The sequence below is a fragment of the Narcine bancroftii genome, chromosome 4 (genome assembly GCF_036971445.1).
Source record: "Narcine bancroftii isolate sNarBan1 chromosome 4, sNarBan1.hap1, whole genome shotgun sequence".
Taxonomy (NCBI): domain Eukaryota; kingdom Metazoa; phylum Chordata; class Chondrichthyes; order Torpediniformes; family Narcinidae; genus Narcine; species Narcine bancroftii.
Window position 1 is genome coordinate 252,983,766 of NC_091472.1, and position 22,752 is coordinate 253,006,517.

The 22,752-nt window shown below is 39.0% G+C and overlaps 1 protein-coding gene across 2 annotated transcripts in view; it reads right to left on the reverse strand.

Moving 5' to 3' along the window:
- Positions 1–22,752, reverse strand: part of itgav (integrin, alpha V) — a 121,527-nt gene that overhangs the window by 69,599 nt on the left and 29,176 nt on the right. For both annotated transcript variants that reach the window (XM_069934770.1, XM_069934772.1), the window contains 6 exons: positions 13,140–13,231; positions 10,043–10,157; positions 5,272–5,333; positions 4,570–4,615; positions 4,144–4,269; positions 3,573–3,617 (listed from right to left, as the gene is read on the reverse strand). In XM_069934770.1, the coding sequence (XP_069790871.1) occupies positions 3,573–3,617; positions 4,144–4,269; positions 4,570–4,615; positions 5,272–5,333; positions 10,043–10,157; positions 13,140–13,231 (486 nt within the window). The remainder of the gene's footprint in view (positions 1–3,572; positions 3,618–4,143; positions 4,270–4,569; positions 4,616–5,271; positions 5,334–10,042; positions 10,158–13,139; positions 13,232–22,752) is intronic.

A 22,752-nucleotide genomic window follows, 5' to 3' on the forward strand; every position in this document is an offset into this window, starting at 1 on the left:
TACTGATGACATTTATTGGGAGGTATGCTTAAATAGTGCTCAAAGAATTATTGAGAACCCTTTCCATTCAGCACACAGCATCTTTGACCCTCTACCATCAAGGAGGTACAGGAGCATCAAAATCAGTACTGCCATGGTGGGAAATAGCTTCTTCCCACAGGTTGTGAGATTGATGAATGGTATCATGTAACCGAGCAATATCACTAACTTTTCTGAATGTTTCAATAAAAATACATTCAGTGGGATGAAGTTCTTTATATGGATTAAAAACATCTAAACCAGAAGAGTACAACTTATCATTTGAAGCCATTACTCTAGTTAAGAAACTTGGAGAACTGGGACTTTTTGGTGCAATAAAGCAGAGTCTTCAAGGATAGTCAATAAAGAGCTCCAACGTAACACAAGGATTGTACTTAGTCCAGAATGGTGATAACAGGTTTCCAAAGACAAGACAGATATGCAAGTTACAGATGCATAGAACTTGGTCAAGCTTCTGTAGTGATAGAAGGCTACTGCCAGGAAGAGTCAGGGACAGAGTATGTGCATCTTGGGAATGCTGTTGCATCTTGGGTAGATTCAAGATGGAAACCTCCACATGTGGTCTGGCATCTATATGTTCTGTCCTTAGGGCTGTTTGCTTAGTTAATAAATCTAGTTGTTAATAAATCGCCTTCCCAAGATCGTGTTATATGGCGAGCTCTCCACTGGCCACCGTGACAGAGGTGCACCAAAGAAAAGGTACAAGGACTGCCTAAAGAAATCTCTTGGTGCCTGCCACATTGACCACCGCCAGTGGGCTGATATCGCCTCAAACCGTGCATCTTGGCACCTCACAGTTTGGCGGGCAGCAACCTCCTTTGAAGAAGACCACAGAGCCTACCTCACTGACAAAAGGCAAAGGAGGAAAAACCCAACACCCAACCCCAACCCACCAATTTTCCCCTGCAACCGCTGCAATCGTGTCTGCCTGTCCCGCATCGGACTTGTCAGCCACAAACGAGCCTGCAGCTGACGTGGACTTTTTACCCCCTCCATAAATCTTCGTCCGCGAAGCCAAGCCAAAGAAGAAGAAATCTAGTTGTTTTAAAAAGAACCCAAGTTTCTTTATTGTAATAAAAGAAACATCACAATGTCAGCAGCTAAATGGACAGGTTTCTGGCTCCAGGTGAAAATGTTCACAAAAGTTAGCGATGGATTCCTGAGTATTGGTATACAATGTACTAATGGCAGACAGTCAGAGGTTTTTCCAAACAACGTGGTCACCTGAAAATATTCTGAATGCCTTGGGGTAAAAGATGGTTTGTGTATTTTCCCCAAATTGTTCCTTAGTGCCTTGCCCGTCTTTTTCTTTTCTCCCCCTTCTGGGAAATTGTGGAGCACTTTGGGGGTGGGAGATTTGGAGAGTATGCATGTACACTGGGGGTAGGAACTTAGGTATTCATAGTTAGCTCTATGGTATTATGTCATGTGCTGAATTCAGAGACTCCTAAATAAAACAATTTAAAAAAAAAAAAAAATCAAACTACAGAGGGTTAAGACATCATGATAGATCCTTTTGAACAAGTAAGACACGAATGTAGATTAAGTGGTGTTCAAGAACTCAGCAGAGGATCTGAAATGATTACATCAGGAATGTTACAGACTTCATCAAACTATCTGTGGACAAGTTTGCCCCCCCCCCCCCCCCCACCACAACCCAAAGCTTTGGATGAACAATGAAATCTGAAACCTGCTGAGAGCCAAATCACAGGCATTTCAGTCCAGAGATCCAGAATACCACACAAGAAGCAGGTACAACCCAATAAAAGCCATCTCTCAAAGAGGAGAATCTGGATGAAAATGAAGGATACACGACAGCAGTGGCAGGGCCAAAATGATCTAATCTGCTACAAAACAAAATTTTGTGTAGTAGGAGATAGCAAAGCTTCGCTTCCAGATGCACTCAATGCTTTCTACACTCGATTTGTCCACCAATTTGAGGATGAGCCACTGCGCACCCTCCTGTCCCCTGTTGTCAGTATTAGTGGATGATGTACAGACTGCCTTAAGGAGAGTGAATACAAGGTAAGCATATAGTCCGGATGGAGTACCTGTCTGAGTACTTAAACCCTGTGCTGACCAATTTACCAATGTATTCACAGATATCTTCAACACCTCAATCTGGCAGGAATTAGTAAATTGGTCATAGGTTTTTAAGTCCATTTCAAACAGGCCTCATTCACATCTGTGCCCAAGAAGAGTGTGGTAAGCTGCCTAAATAACAATGGACTAGTGGCACTCACATGCATGGTGAGGAAATGTTTTGAGAGGCTGGTGTTGAAGCACATCAGTTCCTGTCTGAGTGGCGACATGGATCCATTCCAATTTGCCTACCGCAGCAAAAGGTCTATGGCAGATGCTATCTCTCTGGCTCTACACAAATCCCTGGAACACCTGGACAACAAAGATGCTTACATCAGGATGCTCTTTATGGACTCCAGTTTGGCATTCAACGCCATTATCCCCTCAAAACTGATAAGCAAATTCCAAGACCTGGACCTCAATACCCCACTGTGCAATTGGATCCTGGATTTCCTCACTTCCAGAACACAATCAGCGAGGATTAGTAAGAGCATCTCCTCCACACTCTCCATCAGTACCAGATCACCACAGGGCTGCATTCTTAGTCCTCTGCTCTATTCCCCTTATACCTATGACTGTGCCTTTTAATGTGGGCAATAAAATGCTGATGATGTAGTGGGTTGTATAAAGAGAGGCAACGAGTCAGGAGGAAGATCGAAGACTTCGCCGAATGGTGCACTGACAACAACCTTGCACTCCGTGTCACCAAATCCAAGGAGCTGATTGCGTACTTTAGGAGGGGAAGACCAGAAATGTACAGTGCCCTGTTCATTGCGGGATGAAGAGAGGGTGAGCAAATTTAAATTCCTGGGAGTTGCTACCTATCTCAGAGGTTCTTTCCTGGACCCATCACACGAGCGTCATCATGAAGAAAGTACATCAGCGCCGTTATTACCTCAGGAGTTTGCAGATGTTTGCTCTGGCGTCAATAACCTTGGAAAACCTGGAGAGCTGCATAATGGATAGCGTGCTGTCCAGCTGCATGATGGCCTGGTGTAGGAACACCAATATCTCTGAGCAGAAAACCCCGCAAAAGGTACTGGGACACGACTCTCCCCACTTCTGAGAAAATCTACATGGAACACTGCCATCAGAGAGCAATGGTAATCATCAAGGTTCTACCTCCTCTGTTCTTGCTGCCGTCGGGAAAGAAGTATAGATGCCACAAGACTCATATCACCAGGTTCAGAAACAGTTGCGACTTCTTAACCATCACACTCTAAAACAAACTCAATCAGAGACTCATTTAAGACTCTGCACATTATTTATTATTGAATATTAATTTTCTGTATTACATAGCTTGTTTACATTTCTTTGTTTATATTTCTATCTTTTGTATTCATTGTTCCTTCAGTACAGTTTTTTCGCACTACCGATAAGTAGAAATTCTGGCTGGCCCACGGTAAAAAGAATCTACCACCTTTAAATCGTCACATTGAATGTAATCTTACCTTCCATTGAATCATTGTTAAAGTTTCCAACAGCAACGGAATAGCCTATGGAAGAAATTTGAACACTCAGAAAAATCATGAAATTATTTTGATCAGCCTCTGATTCAGAACCAAGTTAGCAAACAAAATTACTTCCAGTATCTTTCATATTGATCACAAGAGTCATCTCCAAGTCTTTTGGATATCAAAATTGAGAGCCACTGTAAAAGATATTTACTGTAAGTATATTCTAATGGTTTGAATAACATTAAAATAATTATCAACTACTTTTAAAACCAAATATCAAAATTTCAGAAAAGCCCATTGTAAAAACAAGAGTACCGGGTAAACCACACCTGATCATCAGATTTGAAGCATTAAAAAATTATCAGAATAGACAGATGTACTACTCACTAAAAGTAACGTACTTCCATTTAACTACTAATACTTTCAATACATATTCAAATCCAAATTCTAGATGAACCTTCTCTGAAGTATTAAAATTATTTTAAGTAACTGAAAGATAATATTGCATCCTAGCTACATTTCAAAGTGTTGTTACACAGCATTATGAAATGCAAATCCTACTTACCGAGGTAGCTATCGTCATATGCAGCATTAGCCCCATGGGTTGAAACTTGATTGGGAAACTGTGTGATAAACTTTGAAGAATTGTACATTGTCACAATGTCTTGAATTTCATCGGAGATTAACTGCCCTATGGAATGTCATAAATTGTTTTTTGGTGAGAAAGTATTTGAGTAAATGTTTCAATTTACTACACTAAGATTCCAAATAAGTTATTCAATTTAGGTTGACATTAATTATTATAACTATGAATGATAAATAGATTATAATGTTCTCCCAAAATTACAAACTGTTGGTTCATTTTAAAAGCAGGATAGCATATTGAAATCATTACATAAAAAAAAAAACAGGTCATCAATGGTATACGACTAACATCAGCATGTCTGCAACTAGAAATTCTTCATCATAACCAAGTATGATTGTGTTTTACCTTGCCAGTAAAAACTGCCAGGTCCACCCAGAACCACTCTACCAGCCTGCAATTCAGAAATGGAATTTTTTTTAAAAATGAGCTGCATTTCTGACAATTATCATATGGCATTTTACATTGTTCTCCTTTCAGAGCACAAAGTTTTACAAATAAAGAATTCAAGCTCTCAATGATTCTGCAGTGGTGAATGTTCTCAACATTAACCACGTGTCTTGGAGTCAAAATAATTTAAATGGACTCTAAAATTGGTCAATAAAAAAATATCTGAAACTATGATTCAAATTAGGAACATGCAACTTGTCGTCCTTGGAATTGTGTTAGCCACAGTCAAAGTGAATACAAAATCTAAAAAGAGATACAAGAAGAGACAAAAAAATGAAACACATACCAACTATGTAAAAACCAAAATCATATTGGCTTATTATTAGCTCTGAAAGTTTGCAAAAACACAAGATGATAACAGATTTTTGAATGAAATTTTAACCACAGGAACTTTAATTGTCCAAAAGAAATTTTATATCTATTTATGTCAAAAATTATCTCCACATATCAGTTAAAAAAAGTTATGCTTCACTTTTAGGTAACATGGTAAAATGGCAAAACTAGAATGAGTGAGTTAATAGGTTACATCATTCTATTCACATTTACTGGCCTTTAAAATAAAGATTTAGCCAACATGCATGAGAGCAAAACACATCCTACCGTTGTAAAGTCAATGCTGAAACCTCCCTGACAAAATCCTTGACCTTCAGCTTCAGTTTTAGCTATATATTAAGAAAAAATGCAGAAGTCATGAGATGCTGAAGATTATTCTTTTTAAGCAATTCCCACAGCACAAAATAATCCAATCTGCTAGGTGAGTTTAGGTCCAATGTGAAATAAAAATGAAGCTGCCAAATCCTCGTTCCAAAGGAGCCACCAAAAAAGGTCTTTGACCATTCTATCCAAAAGTGAGGTCATTTAAACCATTTTAAAGGGCCTATCATTTCCACTTTAATACCGTTTCTATTTTAACTTAACAGTCATGTTTCCTGGGAAAAAGGCAGATCAAAAGAGGAACACAAGGAGCAAGATTGCTACCTCCAAGGTTAGCAGGCTTTTTTTTTTAAATCCAGCCAAAACTTCAAAAATATTCAGTTCTGCTTCTCGATCTCCGCTCTTGTGATAAATTAGGTTGCATTTTTACGTGTACATTTATAAAGAATTGAATCTGGTAGCAAGGATTAAAAATGGCGGTTACTTTCAAATTGGTGCAGACAATCGAAAAGAACCAGTAAATGCAATAGTGGGAATCTGTTTCCACAGAACCTCTGCTGCTGCACTCAAAAAAGGTTACAGTATGGAAAAGTGCCTAATATGTTCCACAACATCTGTTCTTACTTAAATAAAACTGTGCAATATAGTCTATCGAATCATTTTGTGAAAGAGTCAACTTTCATTTGTGAAGACCTTATTCACATGTGGATAAGAGAGGAAACTGCTATTACATGGGAATGAATGCAGAGAATGTAACCTCAATAACCTGAGATTACAACTATCAGTGAAGTTTATCTCAAAGCCACTGAAAAGCTGGCTCGAAATAATTCACACTAATTTTGGCAGCTCTCATGTTTTTCCACAGAATTTGAAGGGGATATTTTTAAAACTATCACTGACATCATTATCAGGGGCAATCTGGCTCCAATGAACTATTAAGCCTCAAAGCATTACCAAACTGAATGCAGGCAGTTGAGAGAAAAGTTCATGATTATCTCTGCTGGTGGTAATTTTGACTGCTTTTCAGCGCCAATTTTAACAACCTCCCACTCCAACTAATCACCACCAGGTAGAGAAAAATGAATTCCAGTATTTAGTCTATCCTGTCCTGTTCACCCAGAAGTAAAGTTGCACCCCCCACCCCAATAATCCTGCTCTGCTGAAGAATCCAACTGTTTTTTTTTAATATTTTATTTTTGATTTTCCCAGACTCACACAAATCCAAAACCATAATACAATCTCTCATCAGTGATGTATTATTGGAAATATTTACCACTAACACTGATAGGAAGGGTAAATTGCATTAAAATGAATATCTTCCCAAGGATACAATACCTATTTCAATCGCTACCAATTCCCTTAACAGAGAAATTCTTCAATGAGCTAAAGAAAATAATAAGGAAATTCTTATGGAAAGGGGGGAAACCGAGGATAGCGCTAGATAAATTAACAGAATGGTACAAACAAGGTGGTTTGCAGCTACCAAATTTTAAGAATTATTATAGAGCAGCACAATTAAGATATCTATCAGATTTTTACCAAACAAGGGAAAAACCAGATTGGACCAGGATAGAGCTAGATAAAATAGGGGCGAAGGTACTAGAACATATACTTTATAAGTGGGATGAAAAACTGGTGCAATATAGAAGTTCACCAGTACTGCACCATCTGCTCAACATTTGGAAGAAGATTCACGTAGAAAGGAAAAAGACAAATTACCAACTACCAAAATTATTATTGATGCAAAATCAACTAATCCCTTTCACAATAGATAACCTTTCCTTTAGAGAATGGGAGAGAAAAAGGATTAAAAGAATAGAAAAAATGTTTTTTGGGAAATAATTTATTACCTTTTAAACAAATGAAGTACAAATATGGAATAACTCATGGTACAATGTTTGCATACCACCAACTGAAAACCTACTTAAAGGACAAATTGGGAAGCAGGCTGAGGTTACCAGAAGGAAGCAGCTTTGAATATGTGAATTCATACATAATGATAATTAAAAGATTTATTACAAACATGTACATCAAGCTGCAAGAGAAAAAAAAATGATGAGATAAGCTGTAAACCCAAACAAAAGTGGGAACAAGATCTAAACATAAAGATAAAAAATGAAATATGGGAAAAGCTATGCTCCGGAACTATAAGAAATACAATAAACACAAGGATACACATGATACAATATAATTGGTTACACAGGCTATATATCGCACCCCAAAAGTTAATAAATGGGACCCAACAGAATCAGATAGATGTTTTTGCTGTAAGAAGGAAACAGGAACAACAGTACATGCAATTTGGGCATGTGAGAAAGTGGAAAAGTTTTGGGAAGATCTAAATCAGGTATTAAATAAAATCACAAAAAGAAACAAACCAAAAAATCCAGAGATTTTTCTTCTAAGTAATATAAGAAGTAAAGAATTAGGCCTCAAACTGGATGAAGCACAAATAAGATTTATTATGATAGCCTTAGCTGTAGCAAAAAAATGTATTATGTCAACCTGGAAATCAGAAGAGTTACCCTTCTGGTAACCTCAGCAATGGTACATAGAAATGAATAAATGTATTCCACTGGAAAAAATAACATAATTTTTTTCTCTTGCAGCTTGATGTACATGTTTGTTATAAATCTTTTAATTAACATTGTGTATGAATTCACATATTCAAAGCTGCTTCCTTCTGGTAACCTCAGCAATGGTACATAGAAATGAATAAATGTATTCCATTGGAAAAAATAACATATAATTTAAAAAATAAAGTCACATTATTCGAACAAATTTGGGAACCGTACATGGAACACAACAGAGAGGGCTTGCCTTGGACCTCCACCCCCTAAAATGATAGAATGAGAAGAAGACGAAATTAATTGACCCAGTGTGTAAAAGTAGATGACACAATTTTCTTGTTTATATTCATTCTCTGATGACATTGTTTAATGGGTTTATTGTATTGTACATGTTGAATGTTTAGTGGGTCGGGAGGGGGGTGGAAAGGAGGGAGGGAAGTAAAAAGGTGAGAAAATGACACTGTATATTCAAGAGGGAAATGTTGGTGTGTATTTTGGTTAATATGGTTCATAGTGTGAAAAATAAAAAATTATAAAAACAATGATGTATTACATTCAGAGTCCATTTTCCCCTCACCCACCCTCTCCCTTCCCTAATACCACAAGGAAAAGATTATGTAAATTAAACAAACAAAGAACCAAACATAAACCCAGAGTTACATAAAACAGATATGAAACCATATAACCATATAACCACTTACAGCACAGAACAGGCCAGTTCGGCCCTACTAGTCCATGCCGTAACAAATCCCCACCCTCCTAGTCCCACTGACCAGCACCCGGTCCATACCCCTCCAGTCCTCTCCTATCCATGTAACTATCTAGTCTTTCCTTAAATGTAACCAATGATCCCGCCTCAACCACGTCTGCCGGAAGCTCATTCCACATCCCCACCACCCTCTGCGTAAAGAAATTTCCCCTCATGTTCTCCTTATAATTTTCCCCCTTCAATCTTAAACCATGTCCTCTAGTTTGAATCTCCCCCTTTCTTAATTGAAAAAGCCTATCCACATTTACTCTGTCTGTCCCTTTTAAAATCTTAAGCACCTCTATCAAGTCTCCTCTCAATCTTCTACGCTCCAGAGAAAAAAGCCCCAGTCTGCACAACCTTTCCCTGTAACTCAGACCCTGAAATCCTGTCAACATTCTCGTGAACCTTCTCTGCACTCTCTCTATTTTGTTTATAAGAGCACATAATCTGCGGCACGACCCACCCACTTCGTTTATCTCAATCATTCTACTATTACTATGAATTTTTACCTTTCTTATATTTAGAAGGGGTGTATCTATATCTGCATACCTCTATGTTGCAGATACAGCTGCCAAATGTGTCATATTTTCTCCTTAAATTGTACGCGATTTTCTCCAGGGGAATACAACTCTGTATCTCTTTATTCAATTGTGGAATGTTTAGTTGGGAGTCGGACTTCCACGTAACCGCTATACATTTCCTGGCTACTGCCAAGACGACCTTCACAAACTAAATTTGGTATCTGGACAGTTTAAAACTCACATCCATAATGTTTCCCAGAAGTGACAATTCCAGATCCGGTGGAAAATCCACTTTTGTGGAATCCACCTGCTTTAAAATGAGTCCATTGTGACTGTTTTCACTGACCAGTCCAGGAGACTGAACTTGTGTTTTTGGGTCTTTGTGTTGAGAAAGTACAAATTGTATATGGACTTCTTACCAATCCATCCACCCGCAGACACACAAGACTTCAGAGCAGTATTAAGTCATTCAGCCCATCAAGTTGTTGCCATTCAAATGATGGTTGGCACATGCACACAAAAACGTGGGCAAATCTTTAGCGCTACTCATCACTGCCATTAATGGTGGGGGGAGAAAATCATAGACAATACACGATTTTCTGGTGAACTTTCCACAACATGAGTAGAGTAGGCCTTAAAGGTTCTGGAGTTCCTGGATTTAAGAAAAATGGTGTTGTCCTTTGGTCATTGTTTAAAAATACAATAAACATGGACAGAAATAAACCACTATTTGACATCCTTCTATGGTTTTAAAAGCATTCTGTGCTTAATGACAACTTCTCAAGCCAGTCTTAAACTGACATTCACTGAACATTAGTAGACAAACAGTAGTTTATTTTTAACAAATCTTTACTGAAGCATCTGGTTACGCTGACCTGATCGACATGGTGCGTACTCCACTATCTTATCTCCATTGGCGAGGTAACAGGTCCCCACTGGTTCACGTTCTGGGCGATTCCACGTTCTCCAGTGATATCGAGGTGCACAAGCCTAGACACACAAACATGAGTGAAACCTAGGACATTCCATTAACAGTAATTGCCATTCTTAATCAATACACAATTAATAAATCCTGAATTAAGTAATGAAAAGCTGGATTGCCCAAAACATATTACAATTTATATACAGATTTGTTTCAAGGAAGATTGCCAGCCAATTTAGAGAGGAAAAAAATGATTAAGGCATTGTTAAATATATGATATTATGGTGCTTGTGCAGTAGAGAACAGGCAAAGGAAGATGATAATGGACATGCATTTCATAGGACAAGGATGTAATCAGGTAATGACTGATAGATTGTTTTTTGATGATAATGAAGAGTTAGCAACAAACTAAATTTGAACACTACATCAGGATGTTTGAGCAACCTGAAGATTAACAGAGGTGGAAGAAGGGCAAGGCAAGCTGTTCTGGGAGTTGGAAGACTTGAAACTAACTTAATGGACTAGTTGAGAGCCAGAGAAAATAAAGAGAATAGAACAATGGGCAGTCTTTATGCAGGACGTCTGGATGAGTCAAATTTCACCACAGATACTATTAACGAAAATGATCGGTGAACTAACAGTGTTTTGATAATTTAGTCAACAACGAGCAATGAATAAGAGCCTGTGGACCAGATGTCAGATATGGGGGATGCAATACAGTGGAGGTTGGTGGAAACCAATGTTTTTAATTATAATAAATTAAATCACATTCCCCAAAAAAACCCTTTGAAACACACTAGTTACAACAAGCACATTGTTAGACTTTCGCCAAGTACCCCATCTCAGCTCATTGTCAGTAAACAGTTCCTCCATTATGCTACAATGAAGCATTAGTGAAAATCACTATTGGAAATTCCATTCCAACAAAGGGAAGAAGAAAAGTACCAAGAAGGGGGCCCTTCCAATAGGGATAGTTACAAAGGTGAACATGAACTAAATTTAAAAACAAAAAACTTTGGAAATATTGAACAGTTTAGGCAACAACTGAAACCAAGAAACAGAATAATCATTTCAGGTCAACAACCTTGCAGCTGGAAAAGGAACTTACAAATACAGAGAAAAGTTGAAAGCAGAACAAAATACACGCAAGAGAATGTGCTTGGATGGGTGGAGAGTGAGTGATTCCCAAATGCACACTAACATAGACTTTTGCATCCCCCACTAACATTAAGAAATGTAATGGTTTCTCAGTGCTAAACCTGCCTCTTACAGTCACATGTAAGATACTGCCACAATTGAAAACTGGTGCATTAAAAAGTCACGCTGCCAATGCCAGATCTGACAATAGTGGAAAGAGTGGGGAGCTTTGCTCTTATCTCTTGGCTGTAATACTGCTTATTTATATGCTACATTGAGGTATTTCTTTATGCAGGTGTTACATTCTCGTGTGGCAAATTTTGGTTCAATGACCAAAATGGTGTATTTGTTATGTTGATGATCATGGATTGAAAAAAGTATCAAGTAGATCACAGATTCTGAATTTCAGATTTATTGTCAGAGTACATACGTGACATCACATAAAACCCTAAGATTCCCTTTTCCTGCGGGTGCAACAGAATTATCACTAATTGGTAGTTCAAAAAATAACCGTTAACAGATATAAACACAATGACTTTGCAATACAGAGAGAACAAAAAGAAAATCAATAAAGTGCACAAGTAAGAGTCCTTAAATGAGTGTCTGATTGAGTCTGTTGTCGAGGAGTCTGGCGGTGGAGGGGTAGCAGCTGTTTCTGAACCTGGTGGTGCAAGTCAGTTTTCATTCTGTGGTTGCATTCTGGAAATGCAAATTTCTCAGTCATCTTCATTATTGACCACTTATTCATGTATGAAACTAATATGAACAAAAATTATTGTAATCAATTTCCTCCAAATTGTTTCCAAGGCAAATGAAGTATTGGAAACAACATAAGTGACATGAAGTAATTAATATTCAGTTTGGTTTACACCCAGCTCCTCACTGTCTCTACATTCAATCTCAAAGTGGTAGTGGGCATTTCTCAGGAGGAGAAAAGGCAACTGCTGATAACTTCAAGGGTACATTCAAATGAACAGAGATAAAATCTGTCAGAGCTAAAGTCAGATCTGGTAAATAATGATAATTTTGATGGTCAAAAACCAACATTCCTTCAGTAGCTTTCTGGAGACAGAGAGAGACAATGCAGAATTAGATGGATATGTGGGATTTGATATTCACACCAAAGAATCATCTCCAACAAGTAGTCCAACAATCTGATTGCCATCGGCCACACCACCAAAACTAAGCAGCACGACACCTCCTCCCACTCACTACTCCAACTTCTAATTAACCACAGCCAGAAAAAGGCCAGGGTTAATATACCACCGAGAGAACAATCTTGGCAAACCATTGAGCATGGTCAGGTAGCAACTCCCGACTATTCTCACAGGCCAACTGGACCAGAAATAAAACCTTCAAGAATCATCAACCTCAAACCAAAGCACATGATTGGAGCTTCTCGTGGCTTTTGATTAAAGAATTGAACAATTCACTCAAACATTGTGCCTCAGCTGATTTATGGCAAGATGAAAAAAATCTGCCAAGATTCTCAATGAGGATTGCCATAGAACAAATTTTATGGCACATAATGTGCACATACAATAAAAAAAATACCATTGTATGTTGCTGCAAATCCCTCCATTCTTCCCTGCCAAAATAGTTGATTATGCTACAGGCTCATTGATTCGCATGAATCAGAATTCTTGGAGTCCTCTGAAGCAGACTTGCAGAATTACTGGAGTGGTTTCCTTTAAAAATAATGCTTTGGAATAATTCCTAATTTTCAATAAATCTTGCAGTTACAGTTACTAAAATGTGAGTTACATAATTTTTCAGCTGCCATTACAAGTGATTGCTAATTATAAGTACCAATGGAAAAACTGGAACTTGCAAGAATTATGCAATCATTTAACTAATTTCAGGTACCTGTATAAACTCTATATAAGACAACCCAGAGGAATGTAATTACTCACCAAAATTTTATCGCCCTGAGTTCTCAGTGATGCTCCAAACCACTGGTAAGATTTGAATTCCATCAGATCATCCTTGGTTAAAAATCTGTTACCTGGAGGAATACATTTAAATGTCATTGGAATATGTTCCCAATGCAGGTCATTTCAAAGTTGCCCTAATACCAAAAGGACAAATTCCTATCCAGGGATAAAAGATATTTCAAAATCAACAGGCAACAAATGCTTTTGGCAAAATTCTTCTCCAGCAATTCTGGATTTCACAACACACATTTATTGCTCAATTATTATTACTTTGCACAAGGAACAAATATTGACCAAATATGGTTCAGGACAGTCAAAACAATTTTCACTTTTTGGTCAAAAAAGACAGAAATTCCCTTGAACCGAAACAAATAATTTCACACTGTCTTTATTTTACACCAAGATTAGTGCAGAAACAAAATTGAGCTTTCTCAATGTCATAAAAGCACACTGGAGTCAAAACACTCAATGTGTATTTGAAATACAATCTCACTGTTCTAGTTGTAATTTTTGATCGCTGCGCTGGGTGGGTCACGCCTCCAGAATGGAGGACCATCGCCTTCCCAAGATCGTGTTATATGGCGAGCTCTCCACTGGCCACCGTGACAGAGGTGCACCAAAGAAAAGGTACAAGGACTGCCTAAAGAAATCTCTTGGTGCCTGCCACATTGACCACCGCCAGTGGGCTGATATCGCCTCAAACCGTGCATCTTGGCGCCTCACAGTTTGGCAGGCAGCAACCTCCTTTGAAGAAGACCGCAGAGCCCACCTCACTGACAAAAGGCAAAGGAAGAAAAACCCAACACCCAACCCCAACCAACCATTTTTCCCCTGCAGCCGCTGCAACCGTGTCTGCCTGTCCCGCATCGGACTTGTCAGCCACAAACGAGCCTGCAGCTGACGTGGACTTTTACCCCCTCCATAAATCTTCGTTCGCGAAGCCAAGCCAAAGAAGAAAGAAGAAGAAGAAAGAAACCACGAGAAACAGCTGAATTTCCAATCATACATATTAAACTTAACAATATAGTTTCAATTTGTAAAATTATATCAAGGCTTTACAACAATCTTGATTCCTCAGCAAAAGCATTAACTCGTCAGGATCCATGATGTTTAAGGTTAACTTGCCACATTTCTAGAGTTTTTGCTAGGGTGTGGTATTTCAACAAATCAATTTCTTCACAAATTTCCTTCCACTTTAGCATGAAGTCTTTACAACAGGAGTATACCTTAGACAACTTCAGAATTTATGCAAGCCTAGATGACACCAATAATAAATTGGTACATTTGACCAGCAATAAAATGACTAACTGGCAATTATCAACTGAGAGGAGGGAGCTCCAATTTCATCATTATTGTCAATGATATAGCAGGGCCCATAACAGGACTGTCAAAGTCAAGGCTCATCAGCTTCCTTCTCAGATCATCACCACAGAAACCCATCTTGTCCATTTAATCTTTGCGTTCTTCTCGACATGGCATAAAGAAGTAAATGAGTACAGAAAAGGCTACAGGAGTAGACAACATTCCAGCCATGGGACAAAAGATTTACCATCCTGAACTTGCTTCATATTTACTGCTCCAGTACAGTTACAACACAGATAACAGAAAAAAATTAATTGCCTACAATATTACTTTTTTTTTAACGGTTAATTGAGATGCATAAATAACGTGAAGGTTTTTATGACGAGCAAATAGGAGTGTACGTTTATAAACTCTATTTCTAAACCCTTTCAATGTTTTGCATAAATTATTTTGGAACATTGATTTCATTACTTAAGTTATGGACCTTTGTATTCTGCTCTATTTATTTATCAATCAAATCTTGGTAAGTGGCACTGACAGAAGAGCAGTTAGTGCATTGCTATTATCTTCTTCTTTCTCTCTTTCTTCTTTGGCTTGGCTTCGCGGACGAAGATTTATGGAGGGGGTAAAAAGTCCACGTCAGCTGCAGGCTCGTTTGTAGCTGACAAGTCCGATGCGGGACAGGCAGACACGATTGCAGCGGTTGCAAGGGAAAATTGGTTGGTTGGGGTTGGGTGTTGGGTGTTGGGTTTTATTACAGCGCCAACAACCCAGGTGTGAATCTGCAACTGTAAAGAATTTGTACATTCTCCCCAGGACCATGCAAGTTTCCTCTGGGTGCTCTGGTTTCCTCCCACATTCCAAAGTTTGTAGGTTAATTGGTTATGTGGGTGTAATTGGGTGCAGCGGGCTCATGGTCCGGAAGGATCTGTAACTCTGCCCTATCTCTAAAAACAAACCCCAGCAAAGAATGATGTGGAAATAAATAAGTTGCAATCTCAAAACATTAAATAGGATTTAGTTGATGCAGAGAACACAGTCACAGTAAAGGATCTCTTTACTGTATAATTATTTACATTCTGAATCCACATTTTTCCAAGGACCCTGCTTTAAAAAGGGTAACTCTGGCAAAGCACAACAGTGATTGAAAGGCAGGAACATATTTTAAATTGTTTTGTAAACTTTGAATTTAAAGTTCTGAACTAGAGCTCCAATGTCTTTGGATTAACTTATTTGATTTTGTAGCTCTCAATTGCGAACTTGCATATCTCAACACGATAAAATATTTTTACCAAATCAAAAAAGAAGTGTGTTCATCAGCTGTTTCAACCTGATTTTGAAACGGTAAAATTCTGCAAGTTATTTCCTAGTAAATTTGTTGAGTTACATTTTTTCTTGGTCCATGTATGGAAATATGTAGTATATTGTAAGCTTCAATTAAATTTTTAATTTATTAAATAATTAATTTGCCTTAATAGTTTAGCTTGCAAATTCTCAAGTTAATTATATAATTGTTATATTTTGTGTTATAATGCTGTGATATCAGTAAATCAAAAGGTCATCAAGAACAGAAAGTGGGCCTTTACACATAAGAGGAACACAGTGATTGAGGGACTCTGTACTTACTGTGGGAAAAGTCATCCAAGCCAGGACTTCAAGGAAGAGGACTGTGATATTTTGAAGTATATCCACATTACAAAAGCAGAGGTGATGGCAGTCTTAGCGCATAAAGGTAGACAAATCCCTGGGCCCTAATTAAGTGTCTCCTTCGACATGGAAGGAATTCAAGGAAGAGAATGCAGGAGCCTTTGCAGAGATACTTATACCATTGTCAGCCACAGGCAAGGCCAGACCAGTGAGCCTAAAATTATTGATGGGAAAGTTCCTAGAAGGGATGCAAGAGACAGGATCCACATGCATTTGAAAAGGCAAGGACTGAGTAGGAGTAGTCAACATGCCTTTGTGCATGGGAAATTGAATCTCTTGAATTTGATTTCTAGTTTTTAGAAGAGGTTATCTATGAAGATCTTTGCACGGTTTTCACAAACTACAGCATGATAGGCTGATCTGGAAGGTAAGGTCACATGGGATCCAGGATTAGCTGGCTCAATTGGAGGCCTACTCTGTGGTGTACTTCAAGGATCAGTACGGAGTTTGTTATTGTTTGCCATCACCATTAACAATTTAGATGTGAATTAGCTGTCACGATTAGGAAATTTGAGGACAATACTAAAATTGGCATCAAAGCAGACACTGAAGAGAGCTATCCACACTTACAATAGGATCTAGATGAACTTCAAAAGTGGGCCAAGGACAAAAGTTTGGATGTCTTATTACAACTATACAAGACTATAAGGAGTAAACATTTGAAGTATTTCTGGTTACCTAACTATAGAAAGGATGTCATTGGCTAGAAAGGGGAGCAAAATGACTCAACAGGACTGAAGGGCCCAAGTTACAAGGAAAGTGGACAAGCTAGAGCTTTTTTACCTCCAAGCCATAGGAGGCCAGGGCAAACCTTGTAGAGTTAGACAAAACCATGACTGGCATAATATACAAGGTGAGTGGTCACCATTCTCGGGTAGCGGAGATTAAAATTAGAAGTTAAAGCTTTAAGGAGAGAGAGAAAAGATTCAGAGGACTGAAAGGTGAGGTTTTCATACACAATGTGATCTGCATGTGGGAAAAGCTGTCAGAGGATGCGGTTATAATGAATTACAATGTTTAAAAAGCATTTGGCCATGTATGTCGAGATAGAAAAAGTTTGGAGGGATGCAGGCCAAATAGGTCAAGCTCTGGTCGGCAACATGGCTAGCATTGAAGGGTTGGCCAAAGGGCTTGTTACCATACTGAATGTAGTAAATTGTCCAATGGGCAATCCTTAAACAGCAACAAATTCAAACTACCTACAGTAAAATTCCAATAATTTGTTCAAAAATTCCAATAGTCTAGAACTTGGCTCACCTGGTGCTCGATCCCATTCTTCTTTAAACTCACAGTAACCTCCACTTCCCCATGTGCCTTGCTGCTGCATTCCTCAAAGCAGCTGGGACCCTTGGACAATTTTAAATTACTGTCCAACCTCAAGACGAGAATTAAAAATCAGTTGGGGTATTTATAGTCCTGAAGATTTGCCAGTTCTGTGCCAAAAACATCCAGATGGTATTGATTTTGAGTTTTACTGCAATTTTGTCCCAGTCTATTCTCAAAAGAGGAGTCACAAATAGTGCTATCAAGTTGCACTTATGCATCAATAACTTCTCACTGAAGCCCATTTGGCTTTCACAGCAACATGGACCAAAACTATGAAATTCAGAGGTGAGGGAAAGCAGCATACAGCCTCCCCCTCGCAACACTTCCCCATTGCTTTTCTCTGCAATCCCCCCAGCACCCTCACAACTTTCAACTCTTTCCATTGTCTCAGTCTTCCTCCATGATTCTGGTCTCTGATGTTTAAATAAATAATAGGTAAATTGGTCAATAGTGCTCTGTATCACAAGACTAGGATTATTGGGATACAGACACTATTAGGATAAATCCAAGTTTTGCTTAGACATTCATTGCTCATGAAGATTTCTCACACTTCTCTGAAAATGCCAACGCCTCATCAGAAAAGTGATTTGCTAGGATGCTTAAATCATCAAATATCCCATCAATTATGACCCCTTTTCTGCCTGAGATTTTCACTTTTGTATATTTTCACTATTTCATTTTATGAGAACACCCAAAATCACACTTTTGAGCTGCAGGTACTTTTTAACTCCTGGAAATCTGCATTGATAACCAAAAAAAAAACCACTCCTCCACTTATTCCACCACCATCAAGTTGTTAGAGTCATGCAGCAGAGAAATAACCTTCAATCCAACTTGTCCATGCCAGTTAAATTGTCTAACTGAGCTATTTGACTGCATTTGGGCATATCCTTCATAGTGTTTCCTCTGTCGAGCACCGTCGTGCTGAGCATTGGTGCACCTCAGTGGTGTGTGCTCAACCACTTCTGTTCATGCTACTAGTAGGCGCAAGACTGCATCATCAACTCCAGCTCCAACAGTATAATTAAGTTTGCAGATGACACAACAGTAGTTACCCTTATCAACAATGATGATTCGCACTACAGAGAGGTGGTGGAAAATCTTGTGATATGGTGCGAGGATAACAACCCAAGTCTCAACGTGGACAAGGCAAAGGATTGAAGAATACAGGAGGATCAGGATCGACCACCGTCCACTACACATCAATAACTCTGTAATAGAAAGAGTGGAGACCACCATGTTCCTTGGAGTTCACTTAATTAGCGGCCTATCATGGACATACTTGTCAGGAGTCCACAACAGCGACTGCACTTCCTGAGAAGACTGAAGCGGGCAAGACTATCAGTTCCCATCACGTCAACCTTCTACACGAGCTCTATCAACAGTGACCTGGATGGCTGCATTACAGTGTGGTGCAGTTACTGCAGAGAACTCGATTGGAGGTCAATCCACAGGACACGAGTGGCAGACAAGATCACACCATCGACGTGATCTAGTGGGATTGTGGTCTGAAGAGGTCGGGCAAATTAATTGAGGACCTCTTTCACCCCACACACAGCATCTTCCAGTTGCTCCCATCAGAAAAAAGATACAGAAGTATCAGAGCCAGGGACACCAGGCTGAGGAACAGTTTCCTCCCATGGGCAGTGAGAATGGCGAGTGCCCAAAAAGAACTGCTCACACTAACCATCCTAGGTTAGTGTGGGGGGTGGGGGTGCGAGTGTGAATTGCACTGATGTCGAGAGAATCTTGTTTAATTGCATTCTACTTGTGCAAACAGATGAACTTGACTATCCATATAATGTCTTCCAAACTGTATCCTTTTATACCATTTCCACTAGATGCTCCTTCCACATATCTCTGTGTAGAAAAAGATGCCCCTCAACTCCCTTCTCCCATTTTAAATCATCCCTTTGGAACTCTATCATAATTCAAGACACAACAAGCAATTACAATGTATTTAAACCTTCCTCTTATTTTGTTTGGGGTTGTTAAAATAAGATTTCAGATTTATTGTCAGTGTACATACATGGCATCACATACAACCCTGGAGGTGAGGCAGAATTACCACTTATTGGTAGTACAAAAAGCTGTACACATCATATACATGTATATAGATAAAGAACTGTAAACAGATAATGTAAACAAATTGATTGCGCAATACAGAGAGAATTTTTATTTAAAAAAATCAATAAAGTGTGTAAGTAAGAGACCCCGATTGATTTTGTTGTTGAGGAGTCTGATGGTGGAAGGGTACCACTGTTCCCAGAACCTGGTGGTGCAAGTCTTGTGGTACCTATACCTCTTTCCAGATGGCAGCAGTGTGAAAAATGTGTGCTGGGTGCTGTGGTTCCTTGATGATTAGTGCTGCTCTCATGTTCCCTGAAGACGTTCTCGATAGTGTGGAGGGTTTTACCTGTGATATACTGAGCTGTGACCAATACCTTTTGGAGGGCTTTACTCTCAGGAGTATTGGTGTCCCAATATCAGACTATAATCCAGCTGGTCAGCACACTTTCCACCACACATCTGTAGAAATTTGACAGGGTTTCTGTGTCATACCAAACTTGCACAAACTCCTGAGAAAGTAGGGATGCTGACATGCTTTCTTCATGATGCCATTGATGTGTTGGGTCCAGGAAAGATCCTCCAAGATGGTGACTCAAGAATTTAATCACCCTCCCCATCTCTGATCCCCACAATGATTGTGTACCTCTGGCTTTCCCTTCCTGAAGTCAACAATCAGCTCCTTGGTTATGGTGACCTTGAGTGTAAAGTTATCGTTGGTGCACCGTTCAGCCAAGTTTTCAATCTCCCTCCAGTATGCTGATTCATTGCATTGTCAGCAGTCATCGCCATATCAAGCCACACAGTCATAGGTGTAAAGCGAATAGAGCAGAGGACTAAGAATGCAATCCTGTGGTGATTTGGAACTGATGCAGAGAGTGGAGATGTTCTTACCAATCTCACTGATTGTGGGAGAGGTGAGGAAATTCATGATCCAATTACACAGTGGGCTGTTAACCCCCAGGGTCTTGAAGTTTGCAGGTCAGTTTTGAGGGAATGATGGTGTTAAATGCCAACTGTAGTTAATAAAGATCATTCTGATGAATGCATCTTTACTGTCCAGGAGTTCCAGGGCTTTGTGCTATGATAGACAAACTGGAATGCATCCGTGTTACTGCTCATACAAGAATTGTTATGCTTCAACACCAGCTTTCAAAAACACCTCATCAAATGCTACTGATCTATAGTCATTAAGGCAGATTACTACGCTCTTTTTGGGCACCGGGATGTTTGAACAGGTGGGTACCATGCCCTGCTGGAGTGAGAGATATTGAAGGTATCGGTGAATACATTGGTAAGTTGGTCAGCCCAGATTTTTAATACTCAGCCAGGTCCTCCATCCGAGTAGGACACTTTCCTCAGATTCATTCTCCTAAAAGCAGCAGGCACGTCATCCTCAGATACAAACAGGATGGGACCATCGGGGATGTGGGGACGCAGAGGGGTGGTTCTTTGTTGTTTCTGTTGTCAAACCAAGCTAAGAAGGCATCAAGTTCCTCTGGGAGCAAAGCTTTGCCATCTTATGCTTTACCTGATATGATTTTGTAGCAGGTTATGGCATTTAGCCCCCCGCCCCCCCACAGCTGTCAGGTGGCCCTTGTTTCAATTTTAATCCAGAATCTCCACTTCATCTGGGAAATAACTTTTCACAGGTCATAACTGCTCCTTCTGTTTTTAATCTGTTCTATTATTAGATCTAAATATTGCACATAGATTTATTAGAATATTTGGAACTCTATAATTTGTATTTGCAAGTACACAATCATAATGCAATATTGATAATAAATAGCTCTTTTTTTAAGATCAAACCCAGCAAAATAGAGGAAAGATGTTTGTTTGGTTAATATCTAATTAACTGTCAATTCCATCAAAGCACAGAAAGAGTTCATATCTATATTCTTCTCTCATGAGTTCTCAGTCCAACAAGAATATGCCCAATTCCCTTTTGAACATTGACATTATATCCAGTTCCACTACACAAAAACAACTCATTTGAGATTATATAGTCAAGATTTAATAAAGTGAACTATTTTGTTACCATGCAAGAATACACCCTTTTCATTGTAGCAACTGTAGAGCACCACTGTGGGCGCATGTACATGTATAGATTGTTTGGAACAGTTTCCCGAGATGGTGGAAAGCAACAGTAAGTCAAGTTTTCTTTTGCTATTTGAATCTTGCATCTCTAAGTCATTTAAGAAGCCGCCCAAGTAACATAGAGGCATAACAGATACACTGCATTCAATGAAAAAAAAATCACTGCCAGATACGTTGTTTGTGTCTATAAATTAGTGACTCAAGTAAAGTTACAGAAAACCAGGTCAACAAATGTTAACAGAAATATTGAATTGTGTTACAGATGGAAGCTGCTACTTATAAATTTAAATAAGTACATAAATGTAACAAATATTTCAGGCTGGTGGCATCTGTGGGAGAAGTGGACATTTCAGGTCAATGAGTTTTATCCTGAATCAATTATAGATGTAATATGCTTCTGGCAAGGACAGAGAAAGAGCAGCAGAATCTCAGATCACAAGTACTTTATTTTCCTTAAAATAAAACCTGCTGCTGACAATATCTCTATTAATCCCATTTAAACGTCCTTGGTTCCACCTTCCTTTTGTGTGTCCCATTCTTATCCCTTTGGTTTTGCTCACTCACCTTTAAATTTCTCCCATCTTGCTGCCTTTTGATCTTTCCTCTTCCCTTTCCCCTGGCTCTACTCTTGCTTGCTTGCTTGGTGTTAATATTTTCTGGTTCTGAGGAAAGGTTGTTGAGCAGGAACACGAATTTGGTTTTTGACAGAGGATATTGACTTTGCATACTTCTTTGATACCACATTGAATTTTGCCACACTAGTAATAATATTCTCCTCCACTCACACTCAGGCATCAATGATGATTTGGCCTGAATACACTTGTATGACTGATGAGTGCTATGTGGTTAGATTCTTGCATGTGCCTTCCTTTGCTTACCCCTACCTAAGTACTCTTGTCAAATGGAAACAAAATGCATGTGACATTCTTGGATGCTTCTCTAATAGCTTGAATGGTATTGCCCAAGGATTTACAAATGTACATTCTTTTCTTCCTCCTCCCCACCGCCCCCGCCCCCAACAATATGGACATTTTGTGGAGGTCTTGGAAGCCCTTCACTGTCCTCCTAGCAATTATACTGCAGGGATGTTTGG